At 32.9% G+C, this 26527-nt stretch overlaps 1 protein-coding gene across 20 annotated transcripts in view; it reads right to left on the minus strand.

Annotated features, from left to right (window-relative positions):
* Positions 1 to 10252: 10252 nt before the first annotated feature.
* Hk (potassium voltage-gated channel subfamily A regulatory beta subunit hyperkinetic) overlaps positions 10253 to 26527 on the minus strand; it is an 81876-nt gene continuing 65601 nt past the window's right edge. For all 20 annotated transcript variants that reach the window (XM_077445844.1, XM_077445849.1, XM_077445835.1 and 17 more), the window contains 12 exons: positions 23202 to 23432; positions 22031 to 22127; positions 19587 to 19714; positions 18264 to 18343; positions 17998 to 18130; positions 17632 to 17765; positions 17467 to 17557; positions 17281 to 17396; positions 17005 to 17141; positions 16769 to 16919; positions 15689 to 15788; positions 10253 to 10599 (listed from right to left, as the gene is read on the minus strand). In XM_077445844.1, coding sequence (XP_077301970.1) covers positions 16829 to 16919; positions 17005 to 17141; positions 17281 to 17396; positions 17467 to 17557; positions 17632 to 17765; positions 17998 to 18130; positions 18264 to 18343; positions 19587 to 19714; positions 22031 to 22127; positions 23202 to 23432 — 1238 coding nt within the window. In that variant the 3' untranslated portion in view covers positions 10253 to 10599; positions 15689 to 15788; positions 16769 to 16828. The remainder of the gene's footprint in view (positions 10600 to 15688; positions 15789 to 16768; positions 16920 to 17004; positions 17142 to 17280; positions 17397 to 17466; positions 17558 to 17631; positions 17766 to 17997; positions 18131 to 18263; positions 18344 to 19586; positions 19715 to 22030; positions 22128 to 23201; positions 23433 to 26527) is intronic.

A 26527-nucleotide genomic window follows, 5' to 3' on the forward strand; every position in this document is an offset into this window, starting at 1 on the left:
AATTCCTGGAGTTACAAATACAAAAATATAAGCGGTGAAGCACAAAAGCTGTTTCAAAATTCAACTTTGACCAGTGATAGCGACTAGTAAGTGATTTTATTTTTTACTATAAGAGTTTATTTTATTAGGTTGGGCAGAAAAAGGTTGCTGAATTTGGAAGTAGCCAGTGGTGGCTCGACTATATGGGCTGCGGGCATATAGTCTGCTGCCCTCCCAGTATAGTACAAATGAATGCTATTTTTGCCGTCCATGTGGGCTGCAGGGCTGCAGACCTCCCAGTATAGTTCAAATGTATGATATTTTGTAAGTAGTTCTTTATTTTTTAAAGATGGTTGTGTTGATATTTTTCCATCAGAATTTGGCCAATAGTTGACTTTTCATTAAAAGAAATATAATTTTATAAGCAGTTTAACGTCAACTTCATACACGAGCAATGGCTTTCAACATCCAACATCCAGCTGACGTATTTTTGCCAAAAAAAAAAAGTATGAATTCGTATGGTGATATATCGGCCAATGTGTGTGCCTAGACTTACAATAAGGCAAAGGGTTAAAATATCAAGTTGATCATAAGTTAGCCTTGCATTTGAATAATATTATAACGTAAGGTAGTGAGGCGCGCACTATTACAATAACTTTTCCATTACATGTTCTAATCCTTCTATCCATAAACATAATAATACAATAACATTACAAAAAAAAAAAAAAAACAACAACATGATAAAATGCTAATTGCCAACCGCACATATCCAAATACATGTATCAGATCATTCCTACTGTGTATTTAAATTAAATATTTTTAAAGATTAAAAGGCATTTTGCTATAATGTATTTATAAATGTGGTCCTAAAGTGTACCAGATAAATTTAATATGAACAGTGCCGACTCTGGACTTCATTCAGCGTCGCAAAAAACAAGCTAAATTGAACTCAAATGACAGCTATTATTGACGATGCGAACATACCCGCAACTCTCGGTCAGCAGCTGCTATTTGAGTCCGATTGGAGCAGCTGATCTCCAATTAGTGTCTCTCTATTACGACAGCCTCGTTCGAGGTTATTTGTATATTATTGATTGTTTAATTGAACACGTACCCGAGTCGACACCGAGATTACAATCTATGTATAATACATATGTAAGTTAAAATTTTGAGAATCATTTATCATTAGTAAATAATTTGAATAATTTTTTTTTATCTAAAAATCGGATAATACAAAATGATGAAACGAATGATGGCAGGCAGTTTCGCTAAAAACTAGTACCAATTCCATATTCATTTTTTTATTCTTAGTTTTTATTTACGTAATACACATTTTAAATCATCATATTCTGCATTAAATGCAGTTCGTGTACAATTTGTATTAATTCATTTAATATGCAAATACATTTTAGATGTTGCAGTTGTTGATTGCACTGTTCAATTATGTCGCTATTGATATTATGCAAGCAAAATTCTATCATAAAAGTTACATTTCATTACTGATACTTTTTCATTTACATAGAACAGTGTTGTTGTATTATATTATGCTATTATTAAACAAATATAATGTACGTATGAAATTTACTAAGAAATTTGTGCTGAATGTAATTTTTCTTTTATAATGAAATACCATTTAAACTTAAAAATATTCAAATTCCTTTAATAGTTTTTAAATACAAATATTAAAATATAGTATGTTTTAATTAAAATAAATATATTTTGTATTTTATACGTAATTTTTTTCTAGGAATTTACTTTAAGTTAATTAAGCGGAAAGTTGTAATGAACTACAGATGTATTTTTAAAATTTTGGAAATTCTGTATCAATTATGTATGTTGCAATTAAAAATATTTTAAATCGGCATCCGAATATATCATATTTCTAATTATTTTAAAGATTCTATATTTAAAAAGGCCGGATTGATTCAAACTTTGCTAAGCACTTGATTTTTTTTAATATGATTTCAATAAAATCATAATTGAGTACAGGTCAGAAATAGCCCAGTTATGAGTTTTAAAAACTTTTAATACATAATAATTTAGTCAACTATTGTCTCCATGAAACGTAATTGCACATTTACATAAGGTTAAGGCCGACCTGTACTCATATGTATGTATACATTAGTAAAAAATATGATAATTTGAAATATTACATTTACTTTTTTGATTCACTTTATCCTACTGCAGCCATGGCAAACAAATACATGACTGCCACTTTTTAGATTTTTAAAAAATCAATTATTGTGCTTATTTAACTTAGGTATACAGCAGTTTACATACATAAAGGACTCTGAAATTACATCGATTCCACACGAATTAAGTTGACTTCGGAGTTGTGAAAGCCATGACATTTCAGTATTTAAAACCCAGGGAGATCCAAAATTGATTTTTCAATAAGGTAAAACCGATTTGTAAATTTCCCGATATAGATTTTGAAGCCGCCGCGATGACTATTAGACGTAGTTATGTGATGATCAATTCCGACATCAGGCCTGATCCTAGTTGAAAACGAGTTGGAAATTGGACTCAATCTGGCAGCGAATACATGAAAAAGGGCTTTCGCAATTACACATACGATGATCTATGAGCGTGTGTGTATGTGTGTGTTTGGTATAATATCGCCGCAGTGTCGCTGTCTGTAGTCGCTCATACACTCATTTCTCAGTGTAGGTGTATTTATTGTACAAACTTGACACGTGATTGAGTCCAATTCATTGAATGTTTTATAAATTGACTATTCTAGGAGCAGGCCTGCCTCAACTATCAATAGAATTATAAACACCGCTAATCGTGATGTTGCTTGGTTGTAAATTTAATACACTTCATAGCTAATGAAACGTAAAGGAGGTATGTAAAAATAAATCGATGCCGAGTTTGAATAAGTCATTGCGACGGCTTTGATGAAATATATAGGTGTATATTTTTTAAATTAAAAATACATTTAATTTTTAGTCATGGCTCTATGTATGTATTATGAAACTTGATTCTGTTCATACAGCCCGCTAATAAAATAAAATCTGATAAGACTTACATTATCACATCTTTCACCTTATCCATCACAATACCAAATGAATTTCCTTAAATTAAATAATTAACAGTTATTTTAAAAGTTTCAATTTTTTTGGTCATCATCATCAAACGTTAATACAAATAGTATGTATGTATATACATTACAATACGAAAAGAAAATAGTAAAAAAAATAAAGATAAAACGCATTTTTTTTAAAAACGCCGACCGTTCGCCCCATATAGAAAATATCATATTATATATAATATTTTAATATATATATATATATATATTCTTATAGCGTTAAACGCATTGGAAATTTCTTATTCGATTTTTTCCTACCTTGACTTTGAAAGAAAAAAAGGTATATATTAATAAAAAAAAAAAAGATATTTAAGTATACTTGTCGGTTTAAGGGTAACACACCAATCCATTTGATACGTTGTATGTAATATATAGTTTAAACGCGAATTGAATACACCGCATATATGTACATATGTACTGTAAACGGAGAGATCACAGTAATTGGCCTATCCGGTATATAGTGGTAGGCCGCTTAGATTTTAAGGCCGAAACTTCAGCTTTAAAATCGGGACTGCAATCTTTCTCGTCAAGCAGCGCATATTCAAGTCGAATTGTTAATACACCAATAATAATTATAACATGAATGATTACAATGTCTTATATTTGACGCACAACACCGATTATACATTGTCGTAAATAAGTGATAATAGAGAAGTACTAGTTGGGTATGTATGTATGTAAGCGTGGTTAAATGCACGACACAGTATATCAAACATCGATTAGGAATTAATTAGTTTAATTTATTACAAATGTCATAGTAAGCTGATAAGATCAGGTATGGCGTAACGCGATGTGGACACATTAGTTTGGCTCGTGGTTGGCACCACTGCACACCAAACCTTGTACACATTTTAATCTCGTTTACTAACGGAAATCCTGAACTAACCCCGGAAAACGGTTCATACTGCTAAATTCAACAACACATATATGTATACATAAAGAACATCGATTACACAGTAGACACGGATGATTCCTTTTATATACGAACCAATACGATTATATAATATATATATATACATATATATATATATAAATATGACACGACAATGAGTACATGAATCAGGTATGGCGTTAAGCGATCTTACGTCAATTTGATTTGACAAAAGTTGGCACTAATGTGACAGACGTCTTTGAACGCTGTACATTGTGATCTTTTACAAAATGTATAGGTGCCCATAAGACGTAGACATTTGTCGGAAAATCGATCTGCTGTGACAGCTTTCCAGAGAGCAGCAACTTGTCAGATTCGGGGTTTTTGATCCGAAATTACACAAGGGAAACTTTGTAATGTTATTAAACTGTAAATAATTTTATGGCAAAGGTCCAGCGCCGGGTCAGTGTGCACACACACACACACACAGACACACACACACACAGAAACACACACTGACAAACACAGACACACACAGACACACACAGACACACACAGACAGACACACACAGACACACACAGATACACACAGACACAGACACACACAGACACAGACATACACAGACACACACAGACACAGACAGACACAGACAGACACAGACAGACACAGACAGACACAGACAGACACAGACAGACACAGACATACACAGACAGACAGACACAGACAGACACAGACACACACATACATACACACGGACACACATAGACACACACATACACACACAGACACACACAGACACACACAGACACACAGACACACACAGACACAGACACAGACAGACACACACAGACACACACAGACACACACAGACACATACACACACAGACACAGACATACACAGACACACACAGACACAGACAGACACAGACAGACACAGACAGACAGACACAGACAGACACAGACAGACAGACACAGACAGACACAGACAGACACAGACAGACACATACAGACACAGACAGACACAGACAGACACAGACAGACACAGACAGACACAGACAGACACAGACAGACACAGACAGACACAGACAGACACAGACAGACACAGACAGACACAGACAGACACAGACAGACACAGACACACACAGACACACACACATACACACACACACACACACACACACACTGAACATCATACTGACTCAGCGCTGGACCTTTTATTAACCCTTTGCTGCTACGATGTTTTTCAAAATCCTAGCGAGAAATGCCAACATTTAAATTTTTTTGAAAAAAAAATTTGTGTATTATTTAAATATACTTCATTGTACATTTTATTTGAAAGGTATGCTTGCTATCGCTTTTTCTTTTTTCCTTTTTGTTTTTATATACGGGCGTGCAAGTGAGATATGGATACCAAATTGGGATTTTTTTGAGATTATTGGACTAGCACCGTATATATATTGGTGTAATGAATATATGTAAATCGGGTATTCTGTAGCTCCCCCTCTCTCTCTCTCTCTTTATTTCATGGTCGCCAGTGCGAGCATGCGAGTGAGATGCAATAGGGTGTGACAATTTATAATCTTGTGATATATTTTCAAAAGGGTATTGTGAACATTTGAATTGATGCAAAATAGTGGAATTAGAAAATTTTGCACAAAGAAAAAGTTTGCGGTGATATAAATATATAATAATAAATTAATATAAATATATACATATATAAAATGTTTCATATCAATGGGTGCACTGGCTCATATGTATGTATTCAAATACGACCATTATAACGTCAACAACGATCGTTGTTAGCAATTCTCGCCGTTTTCATAAACAGCGATATATATGTAGTTGTTTAGCTTTCAAAGGGTTAATATGATCTCAAAATTGTATTTGATGAAAAAATATTGACAAGATTCTCTCGTAGGGTCCTAGCTACGAACATACGCTTTAGCTTCAGACCCGAAACCAGGTTCAACGACAAATTTCCGATATTATTATGGGCACTGTAATGTTAAGCCAACCCCTGCTACAATATATACTTGACAACGATTACACGCACAACATATAAAACATCGATTACAAAGTATAACGTTGAATAATTACTGCACCAGTGATTGACAAATCCTCCTCCCACTCCCTCCTACCTTTCCTCAGTAAATGACTGCTGGCACATATTATAAAAACATATATGTATGTATATTTGTGTAAATGATTTTATTATAATGACATTTTAATCAATTGATTTTATTTTCGTATTTTTATTTACACATTTAGTAGTATAATATCAAAAGTTCAAGTACATTTACATAATTCGGATCGATTCATTTTAAATTTAATTTGGTTAAAATGTATTCAAAATTAAGTCAATAATAATAGTAAAAAAAAAAACAAATTATACATACATATGTAATGCATATAAAATGGGCATTTTTATCAAAAACCTATTTTTAGTTATAAAAACATCTTTAAATATATATGTCCTTTGACAATGTTTATTTACATGATATTGCTATTATAATCCACGTGTCTAATCTAACTTAAGAAATAAATAGTTCTTGAAGAACAATTTGATTAAATTTATGTATAGGTTACGTGCTGTGCACACATTTACTAGTAAAAATATATGTACATACTATATATATATATATATATATATATATATATATATAGATATTAATTTAGATACTTGCATTTTGATTTGTGCATACTTATTCTAAGTCGGATGTGAAAACGTATGCTTCTACCGGTCAATGTTTACATTTCATTGCCTATCAAATCAGTATGCATATAAATCTATCAGTAAGCCTATATCATACAATTACTGAATTCTTGAACTAACTGTTAACACTGTATCTCTTAAATATTTTACTTAATAGTTAGCTAATGCAAAACAATAAAAAAGCTTTTAAAAAGTAGCAGTCATTTACTGGTCATTTACTGGATCTAAGCCTGTCGGTCATTCACTGATGTTTCCTAATTGTAATACACATGATATATATTGATAGTATCAATATTTTAAATCAAATAAATGGTCTTCAAATTGAAGCTTAAATCTATTTTTAAACAAATGATAATCAAATTAATATAAATACAACTATTTTAAAAAATAATTCGTTTTTTAAACGTACATTCATTGGTGTATTTACCCTACGTCGGATTAAATCATATGTACAATCGTACTATAATATAATAGTATCGTTTTTTAGAGATTATAATATGTTATAGATTATAGTAAACAGTGACATCACTACGGAAATAAAAATAACGTGCAAAATAATGCGCCTCGGGCACATTTTTTCACAAACAAAAATGAAAATCAGTCGAATTCCATTCCGAAATAACACTATTTTTCATTATGTTCGAAGTAAATGAAAACGATTCACCGTCGCAATGACTCATACACTTGGATACCTGAAAGTATTCATGACACATATTACATATGAAGTCGTAAGCTTTCAGATGCCTACTGTTAATACTAGGAGCCGTTCGTGCCAGTCATCGCGACGGCCTCTCTCTCTACACTACATCACTGATGATAATTAGAGCTAGGACCCCTCGGTTGGGCAACGTCACCGACGAAATTCTAAACCAGGGCCAAACTTACAAACGAACTTATTCGTACGCTACAAACTGATCTAGCTTATCATTATTTTATAATAAAATATACATGTTTCTAAAATTAAAATTTAATTCATCTAAATAATATTTAAGTATCATATCGCAGGCATTTGACGAAAATTAAAGTAATGTTTTTAAAAAATTTACAGTAAAAACAGTTCGCTATACGGGTATTTCAAAAATATGAAACAGATTTGAAATCACCAAATTGTCCCTGTATCAAACACCTTCCACAATCAAGTTTCAAATGATGACCTCTAGATGACTTTCCCAGGGGTTTGGTGCAAGCGCTCGACAATCACCAGACAGACTGAACGACAGATAAACTGGATGGCAGCTTTAAACGCAATCCTCGTCTTCTCGAATGATAGATTGCACATCAGACGACGAGTAACCTTTCGATGTGCACAGATGCAATTATTAAAATGGTAATTATTAAAATTGAGTTGGATCTTTCTGGCGAGTTTAATAGGGAAAGATTTGGATAAACTTATCGAATCTTGCCTTATTTATCTGTCGTTCAGTCTGTCTGGTGATTGTCGAGCGCTTGCACCGCACCGCTTTCCCAGAGCATAAGCAGCCCCTAGTCTCAGTCATTTGTAAGATAACTGAGACTAAGCGTTGTTCATGTCCATATTTTTAAAACACTGTATAACGCATCTACATACATAGGTGTATCTATAAAATCACCTAACCATTTTGATATACTGAAATGACAATTTTACTACTCAATAAATCAATTCTACAGTTGTTGGCCAATTTCCGAGCTATCGGCTACTTGAATATCAATAAAAAATCTAATTATCTATACAATATATTATTTTTTACAACACTTGCCTTATTAGGCATACTAGCATAACGAAGATAGTGTATTAAAAGCATGATAAAGGTGATTGATGTAATGGTTAGAGTGAAGAAGTTGAAATGGCAATGGGCGGGTCACATAGCTAGAAGAATAGATGACAGGTAGGCAAAATAAATGCTAGAATGTTACCCGAGAGAATGTAAAAGGGTGAAAAGAAGATGGGTAAATGAAATTAGAAAAAAATGAGGGTGAAAAAAGTAACTGCTATAACGGTTAATGGGGCGGTAGAAATACGTGTTTGGATAACTAGTTGTCATCGCTTTGATTTGACATAAAATTCCGGTATTAAGATCCTCCATCTTAATGTCGGAATCATTAACTTACTTAAATGTTAGTTAACCCCTGAATGCTGGTAAGATGTGAAATCAACCTGAAGAGTTGACGACTTTTGTCAATTAATTTAGAGCAGCCTAATTCTTCAATGCGCAGTACATTTAGTAATTAATGTTAGTAAAATATCAAATAGACCTGAAGAGTTGAAATGTTTTGTCAATAATATAGAGCAGTCTAATTATTCAATGCGCAGTATATTTAGTAATTTCAATACGATATCAAAGCGACCTGAAGAGTTGAAGTGTTATGTCACTTAATTTAGAGCAGTCTAATTCTCCAATGCGCAGTATATTTAGTAATTTCGATACGATATCAAAGCGACCTGAAGAGTTGAAATGTTATGCCACTTAATTTAAAGCTGTCTAATTATTCAATGCGCAGTATATTTAGTAATTTCGGTAAGATATCAAAGCGACCTGAAGAGTGGAAGTGGTTCAAAACATTAAGTTCAGATCGACATTTTTTGACGGACAGGAATGTCACTGAACTGATAGAGTGAAGTTACATAATAAAAAACTTGTGAATGATGAATAGCTGTAAATGATGAAGGTGATATATCAATGTACATATATATATACATATATACACCGACCAACAACTGTAGCGTACCCCATATTTGAATATATGTAAATATATATATACAATTAGATTTATATAATAGTACATATTTAAAATATGTCAGTGGTATGCCGACCATATTTGCTAAAATTACATAAAACAATAAAAAGTCTTCGCCGATTTGACATTGTTGCACAAACGAGTCGTCCTAGCCCTATGTATATGTATGTACATATGTACATATATTATATTTGGTTAAATATTTATGTTATAATATTGGTTAAATATTTGTTATAATATTGGTTAAATATTTATGTTATAATATTGGTTAAATATTTGTTATAATATTGGTTAAATATTTATGTTATAATATTGGTTATTTCATAGACAATAATATATGTATACACACTTAATGCAAAGTACATGTGACACACACACACACACACACACATACACATATACAAATACATGTATATATGTATGTGCGTGCGTGTATGTATATATTTTAGATAAATTTAAAGTGTTCTCGGTCAAACAATTTCTAATCGAATACGTTAGTTATAAACCATACCATGTAGGCATTTGAAGTGGAATTTTCATGGATTGTTTCCATGTTAAATTCTATGTATTGTATCCGATTCGTATCCAGTCTTTCACAGTCCGTAGTACATACACACGTACAATAAACTTGCACAGAAAGCCTTAAAAATTACAAAAGTTCCAAAAAACAATTTGCTTGGACGTACGTGGCCGCGCGCGCTCAAGCGCTCTGCTCAAGTTGGTAACATGCATGCAAGCGGCACAATAATCATCAAGCTAAATAAGCGAGTGTCTTGTTTTTGGATTTTATCTCGGGATTATTTTATATTATTATAATTTATATATGTATATAGTAGAATTGTTTGGTAGTGTCAAGCGTGGCAGTGGAAACACATTTTTTTATATATATGGATATAATGTATATAATAGCAATCAACATATGTCAAAAATATGTGAGTGAAGGAAGTCGCGCGGTGATGTTGATCGTGTTGAAAAAACTTTTTTTTATTTGGCTTTTTTTTAGTTTTCCTTTTTGTGTTGTTTGTTGTGGGGTGTTTAGACATCGCAAGGACTGGATGCTTCGGCTCGGGAGACCCGACGATCCTTGAGAGCCAAGGCTTGGCTTGAGAGGGATCTTTGCAAGGATCCTGCACGCAAGCGGCCGCTCTCCGATTTTGACTTCTTGACTTTGCTGTCTCCGGTCGCCGAAGCCTTGCCTTTGCCTTCCTTCGCTTGGCTCGTTCCTTCAGCTGCGCATTGAAAAATAATTAACACCGATTGTTTTCAGATGCACAGGGTGGACCGTAAGTAGCGGAACGATTTGTTTCGGATTTGACGTCGACAGCTAAACAAGGACAGTATGTACAGACAGTTGCCAACCGGTGAGAAAAGATCCGTTTTCACTGTCTCTTAATCTTACATCGTTCCTAAAGCGTTTATTGCCCGACGATCATTTTTAATTGTATGTCAATGAAGTCGAGGGAGGGGGAATGAAAATTTTGGATTTCCCACGAAAGATCTAGTGGAAAATTTGCATCGTACCAAAGGAACGTTAAATAAAAAAAATCTTGAGTTAACAACCAATTGATTGATTTTAGAAAAAGTGGATTTAAAAAAAACAAATTTACTATTTAAAAAAAATAAACGCTCAATAGTCACCTATTACATTTTAATTGATTCGATTATGACCATTAACTAGAATATAAACTCGTCGTTTTGTCAGAAACTTCAACCATACAAAGCGCGCCATGTTTATATGGCGGAAGTGGTCTTTAAAAAAATTGACAACTTTTTTATGTTCCCGTCACTATTTTGAATATTAAATGTGTTGAAATACAAAAAACGCCGAAAAAATACATGATTTTATTGAATACAAGTGCCTGTTGTGGACGTAGCGCGCTTTGTATTATAGTTTCTGGCAAAACGGTGACTTTCAACTCTCTTCAATCAGTTAAAACTAATCATAATCGACTTAATTAAACTAAAACAGATGACTTATGATGTTTTATTAAAAAAAAATGTTTATTATTCAAAAAAAAAAATTATGAAAGAATTTGAAAACTTTGTCGATATGAATCAACTTTTTGGAAGTATAGGACATTGTTTAAATTTGATGATTTTTTTTTTAAATTAACGTCTATCGTGGGAAATCTAAAATTCATATTTTTCGCCTAATAGACATTCAGTTCTATAGAAACAAACTATTTCGCTACTTATGGCCAACCTATACTATGTCGACTTGAAAGTGAACTATTAACAAAATCTTTCTATTTTAAAATAAACTACAGTGAAACTCCTCAAAAGCCGAAACTCCAAGTGACTTAAAAATATCCGGCACTGAGGAGTTTCCGTCTCTGAGGATATATGTATATATACATGCATATATATATATGTATATATATATATAAATATATACACTTATATACATATACATATATATGTATATATTTATGTATACAAAATATTTTAATATCAAGAAAAATAAATTAATAAATAAATTTGACTTGTCGTAAATGTCAAATTGGGCGTGCGATTTATATGAAGAAATTCAACATACACATTCTCCGTTTTGCAAAATGTTCGAAATTTTGAAAGGATGAGCTATGTATGTATGTATGTATGTTTTCAAATCTAATGATTTTTTTTATGCTTGAAGAAGATAGTTTTCGATTAATATTTGGATGCTAAACTTGGACGACATGTAAAAAAAATAAGTATAATATCAAACATATCAAGTGATCGAAAATGAAAATCATTCAAGGGGATGTACATATGGCTATATTGGCCTTAACATACGGACTATTGGTAGCCAGCATCACATTCGAATGACAAATTTTGGGCCAAGATGAGTTGAATCTTGCCCATAATGTGATCATATATATGTATGTATGTGACTTTGGGTGCCAATAGTTCCATACTAGACAGGAGAAACACAAAATACGAGTGTCGTATGAGAAGTTTGGTAAAAGAGTCATCATGCTATATTTATATTTTATATTCATCGATGTTTAAGACTATTTTTTGATAAATAAATTTATGCATGGTCAAGTCTGAACGCTAATGTTAAAAATTAAAAATATTTTTTAGTTATTTTTCTACCAAAATTTTCAAACCACCCCCGAATTAAGTGTAACTGTTTTAAACATATGTAGATATTATGAAGAAATCATTACGCCAAAAGTGAGTTTGTAATTTTTCAATCATGTCAAATCATGCTCTATAAAATATTTAATATTTGTTTCCATGACATTATTTTGACAATACAATAAGTATTCACTTTCTGACATATCTATAAATAGCGTTTTATTCTGTTATTTTATTTTTAATACTATTAAATGTCCATTCATACCGGTACAGCACAGACTGCAACTGCACGTAAGCACCAGTACAAAAAGTATTCTTTGGTAAATTATATATGGATACATTAATTTGTTCCGTAATGTATACGTGGCGTAGATGTAACAACAGTAGCCGACAAAATCTATTCGTATTATACATCAGTAACGTACGAAGCAAAAGGTTTTATTTGGCCATTGAGAAGCACGCATCATAGTAGGGAGTGAATGCGTACTAATGAAAGTGCGCATGTGCATATAATATATTCGGAAACGTCATATTGTGACAATATTGACTCGACGACACGACGCAAGCAATATTACGTCGTATCGTCGCGCCCTGTCATGTACATATATGTAAGTCGATTTTGCCTTGCTAAAACTTGTCTGAACGTGCGCTGCTGTATAGTATGAATAAAAGTAGTCTTTTCCGTACACTGCTGTGCAATGCCGTTGACTTGCAGTGCTGGATAGTATGAATAGACCTTAAATCGATTTTAAAAGCAACATTTTTACATAAATTACTTTCCATGAAAGCATATACAAATTTTTAACGGGCATCGTGACATGGTTGAGAAATTATTTGATCCCTTTTCCGTAAACGTTTCATATTTGAAAAATTGCCGTCAATATTGGAGACATCTAATGGAGCGAGTAAAAAGGCTGAAGTCACGGTGCGGTGGGCTGCATTTAATGCAAGATGATCAAAGGAAGTGCCTGAATGATACCCAAGAGGGTGTACATAGAAGAAAGGAATCAAGGCCAAACGACGTACCAACGGAAAACGTATGAAAAGCAATGATGATCGAGGCGGCCTTTCGTTCAACAGCGAACGGAAAAAGGTTGTTGATGAAGATGATGACGATGATAATGATTCAATATGATTTTAAGTTCATAAACACAAACAATGCGTGAGTAGTTCGGGGGAGAGTCAAGTAGCTTTGTACATTTCACATTCACAAGTATAACGTGCAATATATAATACGTATTCAAAACGGTCAGTAACCAAACAACTTTGACAAAATGACTGTATTGGATACTTTTTAATTGATTATTTTAAAAAAAACAACAAGTTTCATAAGCTGGATCCAAGATGAAATCAAAACAGTAGCTGATTGAATTGATCCAAGTAGTTGATTTGAGTCCGTTTTTCTAAAATGACAACTCAAGGAGCAGGTCTAAGTTCGTTGTTATCATATACATATACATATTAGATAAATCAAATACCCGTTATTACCATACTCTCCCTCAAAAACATTTCACGCCTATATAATATGTATGCTTGGTTAGTTAAAAAAAAATTAAGTTCTCAATGCATGTAAAGTATCACTATGAATTTTGAAAATGATTTTAATTCTACTTTCGACTCACGCGATTCCAATTTTAAGAATTTATCGAAACCATTCGCGAAATTTCCGGATCTCCGGCTAGTTCCGGTTTACTGGAGCTCCAGCTCTGAGGAGTTTCACTATATCAACGAAATGATTGCCCGCCAAAAGTAACGGTGAGTGAGATTATTGTATGTATAAAAAATAAATAAAAATTAGAAAGTGAATCATAAACATTACTGTGAAATAAAAAATTTAAAACACACCGTACCATATTTAGAACGAAATTGTATTATTTAATTTTAAAAAAGTTTGAAAACCATTATTAACCTGATATCGAAATTCTTTGAGAACCACCATTGTGTCAATCGGAAGCGACTAAAATAGGATAATAAATAGAAAAGAAATTATAAAAGAACTACTATAAATAAATTCACATTAATTCCCAGCTGCTTTTGAGAATAAAACAATAAATTATAATTTGACCATTGATTTTCAAACTTTATTTTTACATATTATTCAGGGTCTATCACAGGGGGAGGAAGGGCGAGGGGAGAAATTAATTTTATATTTTTTTCCCATAAAAAAGAAAATCCGTGAAATTGAAAGCGAGGAAAACATAAACGAATAAAGTTTTTAAAAGATATTTTTTAAAAGTTCCGCAATGTTTAAATCCAAAAAGAATATATGTAGTTCTGAATTTGTATTGAAAACAATTGTCATTTAAAGATGACCTCTGTAATACATATAGCATCATATGTAAAATTTATAAAAATATCTGCTTTTTTAATACAAAAACGTTATTTGGTCTATTTATATAATATAATATATAACCTAGCTGTAGTATGTAGAGTGCCACGAAGTGGCACGAGAGAAAATGTCAGAGGGCACGCAAAATTTATAGAATAAACGAAGATAAAAAACGCATTTTATGCAATATTCTCGCATTCTTAGTAGCTCATCCTATTTATATAACATTTACAATAATACATGTTTAAGATATAAATTATATATAAAACAAAAACATTTGCAATGTGAACATAGAACAATAGTGAGAAATAACACATAACATTAATTGGGAATATACGTAGTTTTGTCTAATGGAACCAACCTGTATGGGTAATTTATAGTATTTCTTGAATCTTTTATAGCAAAATTTATCTGTACATACATATGTACAGACAAATATGATGAAAAATAGACAACAGCGGACAATGAACTTCATGACTTTTATATTGTACGATATAAAATTGATGACGTTAATAAAAGACACATGTGGGAAAGTGTATTTCTAGCAAAATTATGACAAATAATTGTGGGTAAAATTTTCGCAAAAGATATAAATGTTAATTAACCACCACAGAAATCTTTCGGTCGATTTTGATACTTCAAACGATGAAATATTTAAATCTTACGAAAATTATGAAAAATTACTGTCAAAAATCGATCGTCATCCGATACAAAAAAGATTTATGCTCTTGTAACAATTAAAAGTCATTCATCCTGTGAGAGGCCCTGCGTATTTCAGTCATTATATAATATAAATATACTACTATAAGAGAGATTTATAATATATAACATATATGATAAATTGATCTATATACATACATAGCAAGTAAAACATATTCAACGACTCAACCTTTTTTAAAGCAATTATAATTAAAGAAAAATCTCACCTTTTTCGATGTCAGTGTGAGATGAAGCTTTGCGGCACACAACCACACCGGCATTGTTGAGGAAATACTGCGTCTTACCTTCTTTTGAGGCTATTGATTCCTGCAATGAGCAAATACATCATTAAAGTAATACAAATTTATAATGCACAAGCTTACATTGCAATCATTTTGATCGAAGCCGGTTTTTACCCGGCTTCGATCGGTATTTGTAATTACAATTTCAATTTCAATTGGGAAGTTACAATTTCATTGGAAAGGCTAATCCAAACTGAAACCACTCTGTTTGAAAAGAAGTAATCTCTGATCAATTTATTAGATTTTTTTTTGGAGTCTAAGCGAGTGACCTCTAAGGAGAGTGTTTTCGTTAAATGTAAAAAGATTGGACATATGACATTTATAATGATTATTTAGTATTTTAAAGACTTCGATTAAGCTCCCTCTTATTCTTCTCGCCTCCAAGTTGATTAATTCCTCAACACGGCAATCTAACAGGTCCAGGTGCTCTCCTATTACGTTGGAAAGCCAGATAGCTTCCACAAAAGGTGCTAAAAGGAGACGTTCTACCCGCCCTAAACTTTCAAATGAGGTTCCTGAAACGTATGTTGAATCCTATGAATTCCTCAACACGACAATCGAAGGTCCAGACGCTCTCCTACCAGACATCCACCAAAGACATTTTGTTACAAGACCACGCTTCAAATTCTATCAAGGACTTCTAGTTTGCTTCCTAATTCGGAAAAAGCTTCTCTACGCTCACTTTTGATTTTTTTCTGCGGATTTTTGCAATGCAGAATCTCCACTAACCCAACCTAAATCTCTAAATGACCTCCCTGAAGCTTATGTTGAATCTTAAGACGCCGATCAATTCCTCAAAATGAGAACCAAACAGATCCAGATGCTCTCCTACCAGACAGTCTATCTACAAGAGTTGCTGGAAGCAGACGTTCTACCCCCCAATATGTTGGAAAAGAACCTGAATACTATTTTTTTTTAATAATTTTTGTTACAAGACCACGCTTAAAAATTTATCGGGGACTTAAAGTTTGCTTCCTTATATGGAAAACGCTTCTTTTCACTCACTTTTGATTTTTTTTCTGCGGATTTTTGCGATGCGGTGTCTCCACTGCCGCGCCACAACAGTCACTGGAGCTCACAAAAGGCATTCGACTTGTGCTCCTTGGTGGGGGTCTCGGCGGCAGCATCCCCACATTCCACTGTTACATCTTTCGGACTGAAAATGCAAATATTACGATCAATTATGACCCTATCCGTTTCGTATGAAATAGTGTTTTGAAATAGTATTGGCGATGTCAGACCTGTCGAGGTGTGGAGTCGCTCCTGGTTGCGCTTGACTTCTCAGGGCTAGAGTCGATACTACGGGAGGCCTTTGCGGTTTATTTTCCAGAATGCGTTCAATCTCTGCCATGGCCATTGGAGACAGTTGTGGTAGTATCTGAAAATAAAACGGATGTTGTATATTTTTTCATATACGATAAAGGAGTCGGAGTTTTTAGCGATTCCACAACTCTAGAAAGTGTTAGAATCTACTACTTTCTTCGATTGTGTTTTTTTGGAGTTTTGTTAAATCTTACTTGCAATGCGTGGATGTTTTCGTACAATTGCTCGACGGTTACAGCACCCAAGAGTAAGCAATGGACGGATTCGTTTTTAAGACACCAAGCAACAGCCAATTGGGACACAGTGCAATCTTAAAATATACATCAACTTATTAAATAAAAGGTCAGTAATAAAAAAATATTTAATTAGTAGATACACACTTAAGTTTGCAGCCATATCTGATATCTCACGAAGCTTTTCACAATGCCTCCTAGATTCGTCGACCTGTCCCCTTTCCCTTGTTGCCGTGCTCTAAAACATAATAAAAACACATTAAAAAAAAAGCCACTCGAACATTTACATTACATTATTATAATCATTCTAACGTCTCCTGCTGTTTCGTCTTCAGCCCAGCTGAAGGAGCTGTACTTTCGATTGAATCTGGAACGAGCGAATATACTGGGCACATCTTCACGCGACAATCCCTTACCTGTAGTGATTGCTGACCAAACCATCATACCTACACAGAACAAAGCCGTCAGAAATCATATCGACGGTTATATTATGGTGAAGATGGCCATTGACTTCGGGATGTATCTCCAAACAAACCTCTCGTGGCGTATCTGACTACGACAGACTATACGTACATACATATCGAAAGACAAATCCTATTGTATGGCGAACAAAAGATTAGTACTTGTCTGCAGACAGATCTTCACGTCAATGGCCATCTCAAGTTTTTCAGCACTTACCAACGCCAATTTTATTATATAATTCTGGCATGTACAATTCGGGTTTTTCCCTGCAGAACATGTGATACTCGGTTTGCTCGACGATCGGTGTTACACAGTTGAACTGGCGACAGTTTGTATACGCCTCCATTACCTGAGAAGTTTTAACACTTGGTATGACATATGTACATAGTTGACGGATATATGTATGTATGTATGTAGAAAGGGAGTGAAAGTGGTAATCGAGGAATGATAATCTGAATGAAATATATGTAAAAATGTACAACCTCTGCTGCGGACCAGCGTGCCGTTCCCCAATACATAGCCCATCCCTTATTGATGATGTGATTCATGGCTCTCACTAGTTCTGAAAATTAAATTATATTAGCCCTTTATGGTCTGTCTATACTGGAACAGCACAGATCAACAACTGCACGTAAACAGCAGTACGAAAAATATTATTTAGTACATTCTATGTATCTATATGAGGCGTCAGTAACGTTTTTTAGTTGCAAGTCAAAATCGTTGTCAATATGTGATTAAGAAGATGTTTCGAGTATTTTAGTGAATAATAGTGTAACGTAGAGATTAGATGATTGGTGCTCGTTGACCACTGGTCTACTAGCGCTGATGTCGAGTTCGCGCCGAAAAGGCCTCAGCGAATAGACAAGCTGTATAAAACAACCAATAAGGTCTCGTGACTCATCGACCAATGATCTTTTCGTGTAGAGAGTACCCGATGTGTATAAATATTCGGCGGTTTTAGTCCGTGCTTCATTCGGAGCTGGAAGACCGACGGCTCAAGAACAATAAACTACCTCGACCACTACTGTGCGTCTTTCACTTTGATCTTGGAAAATCCTCCACACGTCCACGCCACATTTGTGTCTGACAAGTGAAGTCTTAACCCGTTAACTTTAGTGGATCACTCTTAACTTTTGTGACCCGCGGGTCAAAAGTTGCCGATGCCTGTTCTATATGGATACATTCATATGTTCCGTAATATGTACGTGGCATAGACGTAGCATATGTATTATACAGCAGTACATGTTACCGTAACGTATCAAGAAAACCCGTTTTTCTTCAGCCACTGTGGAAATATTCACGCATTGCATAAGAGTGTTTTCGGAAATGTCATATTGCGACAATATTACAACGCAAGAAATATTGCGCCGTAATATTGTAATGTATGTACATACATATATATGTACATATGTAAGCCGATTTTGCCTTCCACTCGGTCAAATTCAGTTTGAACGCAATAAATCGTGCACTGCTGTATAGTATGAATATAAGTAGTCTTTTCTGTGCCGGGCTGTTGTCGTTCAGTGTTGGATAATAAAATATAGAAATTTATGTGTGTCGAATTCCCTATCCAAGACTGACATGGAAATCGCCAGATCATGTGTAATTATATTTTTAGGACCATTTACTGTGTTTGAAATATTTTTTATCTTTTATCTAAAGACGATATGCGCAGTCCTCGATTTCACTGCGATCGAAAATGTGTCGCCGATCGGCAGCAAAGGGTTAAATTCGATTTGAATTTTCCGCATTAATAATTTCAAGGAATACATTAAAATAAATAAAAGATTAGGTTTTTGTTTTACCTTCCATAGGACACATGTGATCAACTTTGTGCAACATTACAATGTCAACATAATCAACTTGTAATCGCTCCAAGGATCCCTTTACGCTTTCGATTATGTGCTTTCGTGACAGACCTCGTTCATCGCATCTTGAAATAAAATAAAAAATTATATGTATTTATATATGTATGTAAAATACATATGAACATACAATCAAATAAAAGATTGGGTTGTTGGTAACGAGCTAATCTAACCAACAAACTGGGCTGAAACTTTTTTCATGTAATAAGTATAAAAATTTTCATAAAATAGCATTTTTTGAATGTCTTTACTCCTACTTAATATAGAGTTTCAAGTTGTTTTGAGTTTTCTTCCAACGCAATTTAGTGAAGCTCCGTCTACCGAAGTGGCAGTTTACCCTTTCAAGTATAATCCTAAAATCAATATAATGAAAATAAAAAATCACCAAAGTCAATCAACCGGAAGTGGCATTTTTTTCCACTTCCGATGGAAGAGTCAAAATTTTTGTGACCACATAATTTTTCCGTACTACAGAATGAAGCTTCAAAATTGTATTTTTAAGTACTTAAAACAATAATTCATTATTTTATTTTTACCCTCTAAGCTATTTTTATCTCCTTGATGTTTTATGCTTTTAATATTTATAGCAATATTAAATAGTAAAAAAAATGTAAGCAATATACGACTACCGGAAGTAGAAAGTTTGTCTTGTGTGAGTTTCCCTATATTATTGTATCGAAATTGCTTTCATTGCCAGTATGTGTGCGTCATTATCGAGTTTTACTTTTTATACTTCTTATATTATTTGAATACATAGAAAAAGTCATGGGTTGGCACGTACGAACTTTTTTAATTGCGCATTGAATTAGTCTATATGTGTTAATAACAAAATAGTATCTATAAATAAATTTAAACATGTATTTATTTAATACAGTTGTACACCCATTTATAATATCAAAACGAAAAACATCATGGGAAGTATTAAAAAGAAAAGTAACACAAAAGATAATAAGAGGACATTCAAAATCTTTTACGGAAAAACAACATGTGAAAATAAGAAATATTGAAGATGTTTATGTCAAATGATTCAAATTAGCCCGTGGATATGTTTATTGGAGAATAAAAGAGAACGCTCGACTTGGCAATTCTCGACCTCGCTTCAATAGGCAAAAATAACAAGTGTTTACGTATTCCAAAATAATGTGTGCGTAAATAACGAAATCCTTCGAAGCTTTTCAGATTATTGATATCTCCACAAAGTACAAAACATGTGTCGTAATAATAATAATATACGACGACGAGATTTCAGACTATTTAAACCTGTAAATCCCCATATGAATTTGAATGGATATAGCGAAGGGATTTAATATATATGTGTATGTAGGTATAAATATAGTTTCCGTACATTTTAAAGTAGAGAAACCTATAGAATTTTTTGTGGACTATTTCCGATGTGCAATTTTTTGCAATGTGTCTAAATTACATATCCAATATTGATCGTTCAAAAGAGTTGGAGAGGCAAATTATCGAATTTAAATTGGACATTGGATGTGAGTGTCTGATTAAAAATGTTTGGTTAGACTTTTTAGCGGCAATTACAATACTTTGCATTTGGATTTCAAAAAGTGTAGAAATATATATGTATATTGGTATATATTTATGTATATAAGAACGATGCATATCAATTTTTCGAATTGTATAAAAGCAGAATATTCGAATTTGATAATATTGATATTTGATGTATATTTTAACCATCTACCATACAAGAAATACATATGTACCATATGTGTATAAATAATAAAAAGGGAGTTTAATAACTAAGCAGCTCACTTCGGCTATATATTTATTGGTCAAATCAATACAATACGATTGGTTCGATTATTGCCCGAAAATTTTCAGAAACGAAGTTGAAATATTCACCTCTCAATTCCACAGTAAATTTGTTAACATAAACGACCCTGCGAGACTTAATTTATGATATGCTTGAATGCTCTATCATCTCAAAAAATTCAATTGTGGCGCATTGTCTTAAAAAATGTACATTAAAAAAGTACATTAAATATATGGTGATAGATTTGCGTGTTTTTTACTAGTCAAATATATAAATAAATATTCCTATTTAAGTTAATTATGTTCAATTCGTTTGACAGCGGGGGCTTAGGGGATGGGAGAAAGTGATATCGGGTTCGGAAAATTTTCTGAAGATACTTAGCTCATAAATTACCCTGTAATTTTCCACCATATTTGATTGGGGCACTTTTGTACAAATGCCAATAACAAGAATCTATATTTACTCGTAATATAATATGTATAAGAAACGAATGGATAAAGGACGAGTGATAAATAATTTGTCACTGTCTCGAAACTTTTCCCGTGTCGGGGGGCGAAAGTTCGAATTATAAAGATGATTTATGACACTGTATAATACATATAATTGGACTTACTTGGTGCTCCAGTAAATCTTCGTCGTTATGATGATGCTGGATCGCTTGAAGCTTCTGCGCTGCAAGATCCTGCCCAGTTCTGTTTCGGCTCTCGTTCCTGTGTGTTTCAGTTACAAAGTTTAAATTTCAGAGCCTTCTTAAGGCCAAACGCGCAATCAATACTGCCGCTGATGCAAATTATCGCGCAAAAAATCAATAAGATCTTAATTATATACATTTCAGAGTCACTCGCAAAAAAAAAATTAAACTATACCATTTTAATAAACTGATTTAATATTTTTCCGCCATTTATACAAGAAAATTACAATTGACCTTAAGTGGTACGACATGAGGCGAGACTACGCGACACGACCGACTTTAATCGAATAAAGCTTCCTCGTACTGTTGCCATAGACGCAACGCGATGCGATATGGCATTAAGAGAAGGGGACAATTTAAATGCGCATTTATCGTAAGCATTTCATAAAATTTGTGTGAAATAAAAAGTATATATTTCATCATTTAAAAATATAAATGTATAATTTAAAAATATTTTCTAATATATTAAAAAATAACAGCAATAGAAAATATATGATTAGATTATAAAACAAAAGAACACATAAAAAATATTTTTATTTAATATCTTTAATATTATATTTGGACACTTAGAAAAATGAAATAAGAAATAAGTCTTAAAAAATAAATAAAAAAAGACTTGATCATTTAAAAACCTACAAATCTATTGCTTTAATTATGTCAGCATCAGTCGACCTATTTTTAGAACAGAAAAATATAAAGCAACCTAAAATGAATAAAATGCGTTTTAAACGCATCCTATATGTGCATCTCGCATACATATATTCGAGACGTTGCCACGTCTCTCGAGCGTTATAATGACCCCAGCAACATGTTTTTCATAATAAATTGTAATCGGAATAATTACAGTAAGTTTTTCGGGTCACAAGATGTCACGCCATTGTGCACGTAGTCTATGTATGCACATATGTAAGTCGTAAGGTGAGCGAAAAGATAACCCTTTGTTGTCTAATTTGATAAAAATCCGTAATTTCTCTATATATGTATTTTTTTCGTAACTGGTTAGATAGGCCAACTATGTAAATAGAATAACGCGTATAAAATCGACACAATAATATCGAGAGCAGCAATTGCATACTTAATTAGGTAAGCTTACCTGAATGAGCTTCGGATAAGTCGAAAAGATTTATGCCGCTGTCCAGTGCCAAATTGATTATCTCCTCCGAAGTCTCCTCCGCAACTGTTGGTCCGAAGACGGCCCATGTGCCAAGTCCCACATTGGATACGCGAAGTCCAGATTTTCCCAAGTTCTTGTAGCGCAATCCGGGGGTCACTGAGGCGTGCATGCTGAGATGGTTTCCAACGTAGGATGATCCTAATCGGGTAGCTGTAAAATTCATTTTGGATTATTCTTTATGCAGGGCCAAAATACGGAGACAGTATCAATGTATGCAAATTTTCAACAACACCTTTTTGTGCAAAGTTTACTTCATATTTCTAAAAATTGCTGCGGAAATTCGAACCTAATCACGAAAAAGATGGTGAAGATTTTCTATTTGGTCAGATACAACTTGAGAAATTTTTCTATTATACATACATATATTGATAACTTTCAACTTTCATCAAAGTCACAGTACACATTTTCAATATTTCAAAAAAAAAAAAAAATATATATAGGCATATTGTAATAAATCCAGATATTCGACCGGTTTTTAAAAGTTTGCTAATTAAAAAAAAAATGCAATTTAAAAACTTCAAAATCATATCATTATATAATGTAAAAAAATATTACACATAGCGCTTATTTGTGTATTTTATCATATTACTATTTCCTTACAATTGTAATTTTATATTTTAAATATAATATATTGTGTCACAAAGAATTGAAAAATGTATTCTCTATTGTCACAATTACATATGTACATGTACATATGTCTTACAAACATATCGTACCTTTATAACAATAGTGTCACTGCATTAAGTGCATTATTTTTTTTAATATGTTGAAAAAAAAAAAAAAAAAGACGGATGCTAAAAATACCGGTTGTTATTCATAAAATTAATACAACAGGATCAGTAATTGAGTTTGAGATGTTAAAAACGTTGAAATTTTCTGCCCATTATATCTGTATCATATAAGTCAAAAATGAATATTTCATAAAAATAAAAAAATTGTTAAATCGTCTTCATTGTGTAATTGATCTATGCCAAGAGCTCTAGGAGACTGAAGAAAGATAAAAAAGTTTACCAAGAATTTGATACTGTGTATTGAAAAATTGTGATTTTTGTTTAGAGACAATATGTAGACGCTAAAAAAATGCTAAAATTAAAAAAATATATATGAATTCTAAAAATAGTGGTCCTTATGCATAAAATCAATACAACAGAAATTGAAAAAAAAAAACGTAAAATTTAAAGATAAGTCGAAAATGAATATATTTTTTAAAATAATATAAATAAATATTGCAAGCATGTAATATATGTACATATGTATAAAAAAATGTCGGGTTAAGAAACAACGCTAAATATTGATTGTAATTTACCAGTAAAACGATATTATTTCTAATTAAAGATTGTTTATAGTATTTTAGTATCAAAAAACGACTTTATGTATGTATGTATGCATGTAGGTATAATTTGAAACACAAATTGAATTTTTTTTTTATGATTTAATGTATATGTATGTAAAAATTTTAAATATAAATATTGAAACGGAAATATTATTTATCATATATGATAATCAATTTATTTTAAATCTTTGTTACACCAATCGAATTGAATTGAATTGTCTTGTACAAACCGCACCAGGGTACGAAGAGCTCTGGTGTGCTTGCTGAGTGTACATGTGTACGTATGGAGATGGAACTAATTCCACATCCGAACGGTTCGCCAGACAAACGGACACTGTGATGTGGAAGGGCTCAGCCTGCGGCCCTTCGTGATATCCATTTGAATAATAACCGATGACCGCGCGCATGTACTATCTTTAACGCGCAGGTGCAATTTTCCATAAGTTTATGTATGGACGTTAGACCTTTCCAGAGCTTTCCAGCTCGGTGCATCGAAAATGTGTTACAAATAACGAACCAAGTGCACGCATTCGCATACTTAATAACAAATGAGCACCCGGCTTAAAGCTTGCACGAACAATCATCGATGCGATGAAATGACCATTTCATATAATAAATTCATAGATGAAATGCTTCATTATTCGCATGTGCCGTGCAAATTCAACCTTTGAACGCGTCGAATTGATTACACGTGATACATCGCAATACAATTATGAACATGAATAATTGGTGTGTGGCTTTTTTGAGTGGTTTCCAAATAGACTTATATATATTTACACCATACATTGTGAAGAGTCTCGGTGATTACAACAAAATGTCTATACCCTTCAGGTATAAACACAGATTACCTAAAGATTAAGAGAATCTTTAATTAATATTATGTATTGTATTATGACTCATAATTTATTAGCATTTATAAGGATTGTAAATAGGTTTTTGAGCTCTTTTTCCTATTACGCTGTACATATTAACATTATAATAATATAATACTATGATTAATAACAAAATTAATTTAAAATTGTAAAATAGAAAATGATCAGTATATCAGTAGCTATTAAAATATATATAAGAAGCATTTAAAAATCAAAATCAAGATTTTGGTACATATGTAAGGGAGGTAAAGTATACTTAACATATATTTTTCCATGAATTATTTAATTTTAAGGGATATATAATTATAATAAATTAATTCAAATTATACAATTGTACATATGTATGTATGTGGTTTTTTGGTTGACGGACTGTTGTTCGAATGGAGACTAGGCCAACGGACGCTTGGCCGAATGGGGTTCCGCGACAAATCACTCACGGATTTTACACTCAACGATTTATAGTTTTTGATCGATGCAATGACACATGTATCAAATCATATAGAGTTCAAATTAACGTGTAAATTATGATCACTGCAATCTAAGTCAGATCTATTATTTTGATAAATCTGCGGATTTTTAAAAGCTTTTATTTAGTTTATAGTACCGGTAGTACCACAAACTTGTTTTCGGTCAAATACCGATTCCACCGGTATCAGTACTTTCGGTATTGTAATCCCTAGTGACGACAACAGTTTATCCATATTTAAGTTGAGTGTAAAATCCGTGAGTGATTTGTCGCGACACCACCGAATGGACATTAGGCCGACGGACATTAGACCGACGGATACTAAGCTGACGGACACTGGATCGAACGGACACTTGGCCGAATGAAATTTTTAATTGCTTAAATTTATCGAAAATATCAAATTTTAATGATGGTCGAGGTAATTTCTAAATAATGTATCCGTTTTGAGTAGTTTTGATACACAATCGGCCAAATCTCCATTCGTTCAAACGTCCGTCGGCCAAGTATCCATTCGGCTAACAGTCTGCACATGGGTTTTTTAATGTTTTTTTTTTGTGATCTTTATACATACACA

This window comes from Arctopsyche grandis, chromosome 2, assembly GCF_051622035.1.
Source record: "Arctopsyche grandis isolate Sample6627 chromosome 2, ASM5162203v2, whole genome shotgun sequence".
Taxonomy (NCBI): Eukaryota; Metazoa; Arthropoda; class Insecta; order Trichoptera; family Hydropsychidae; genus Arctopsyche; species Arctopsyche grandis.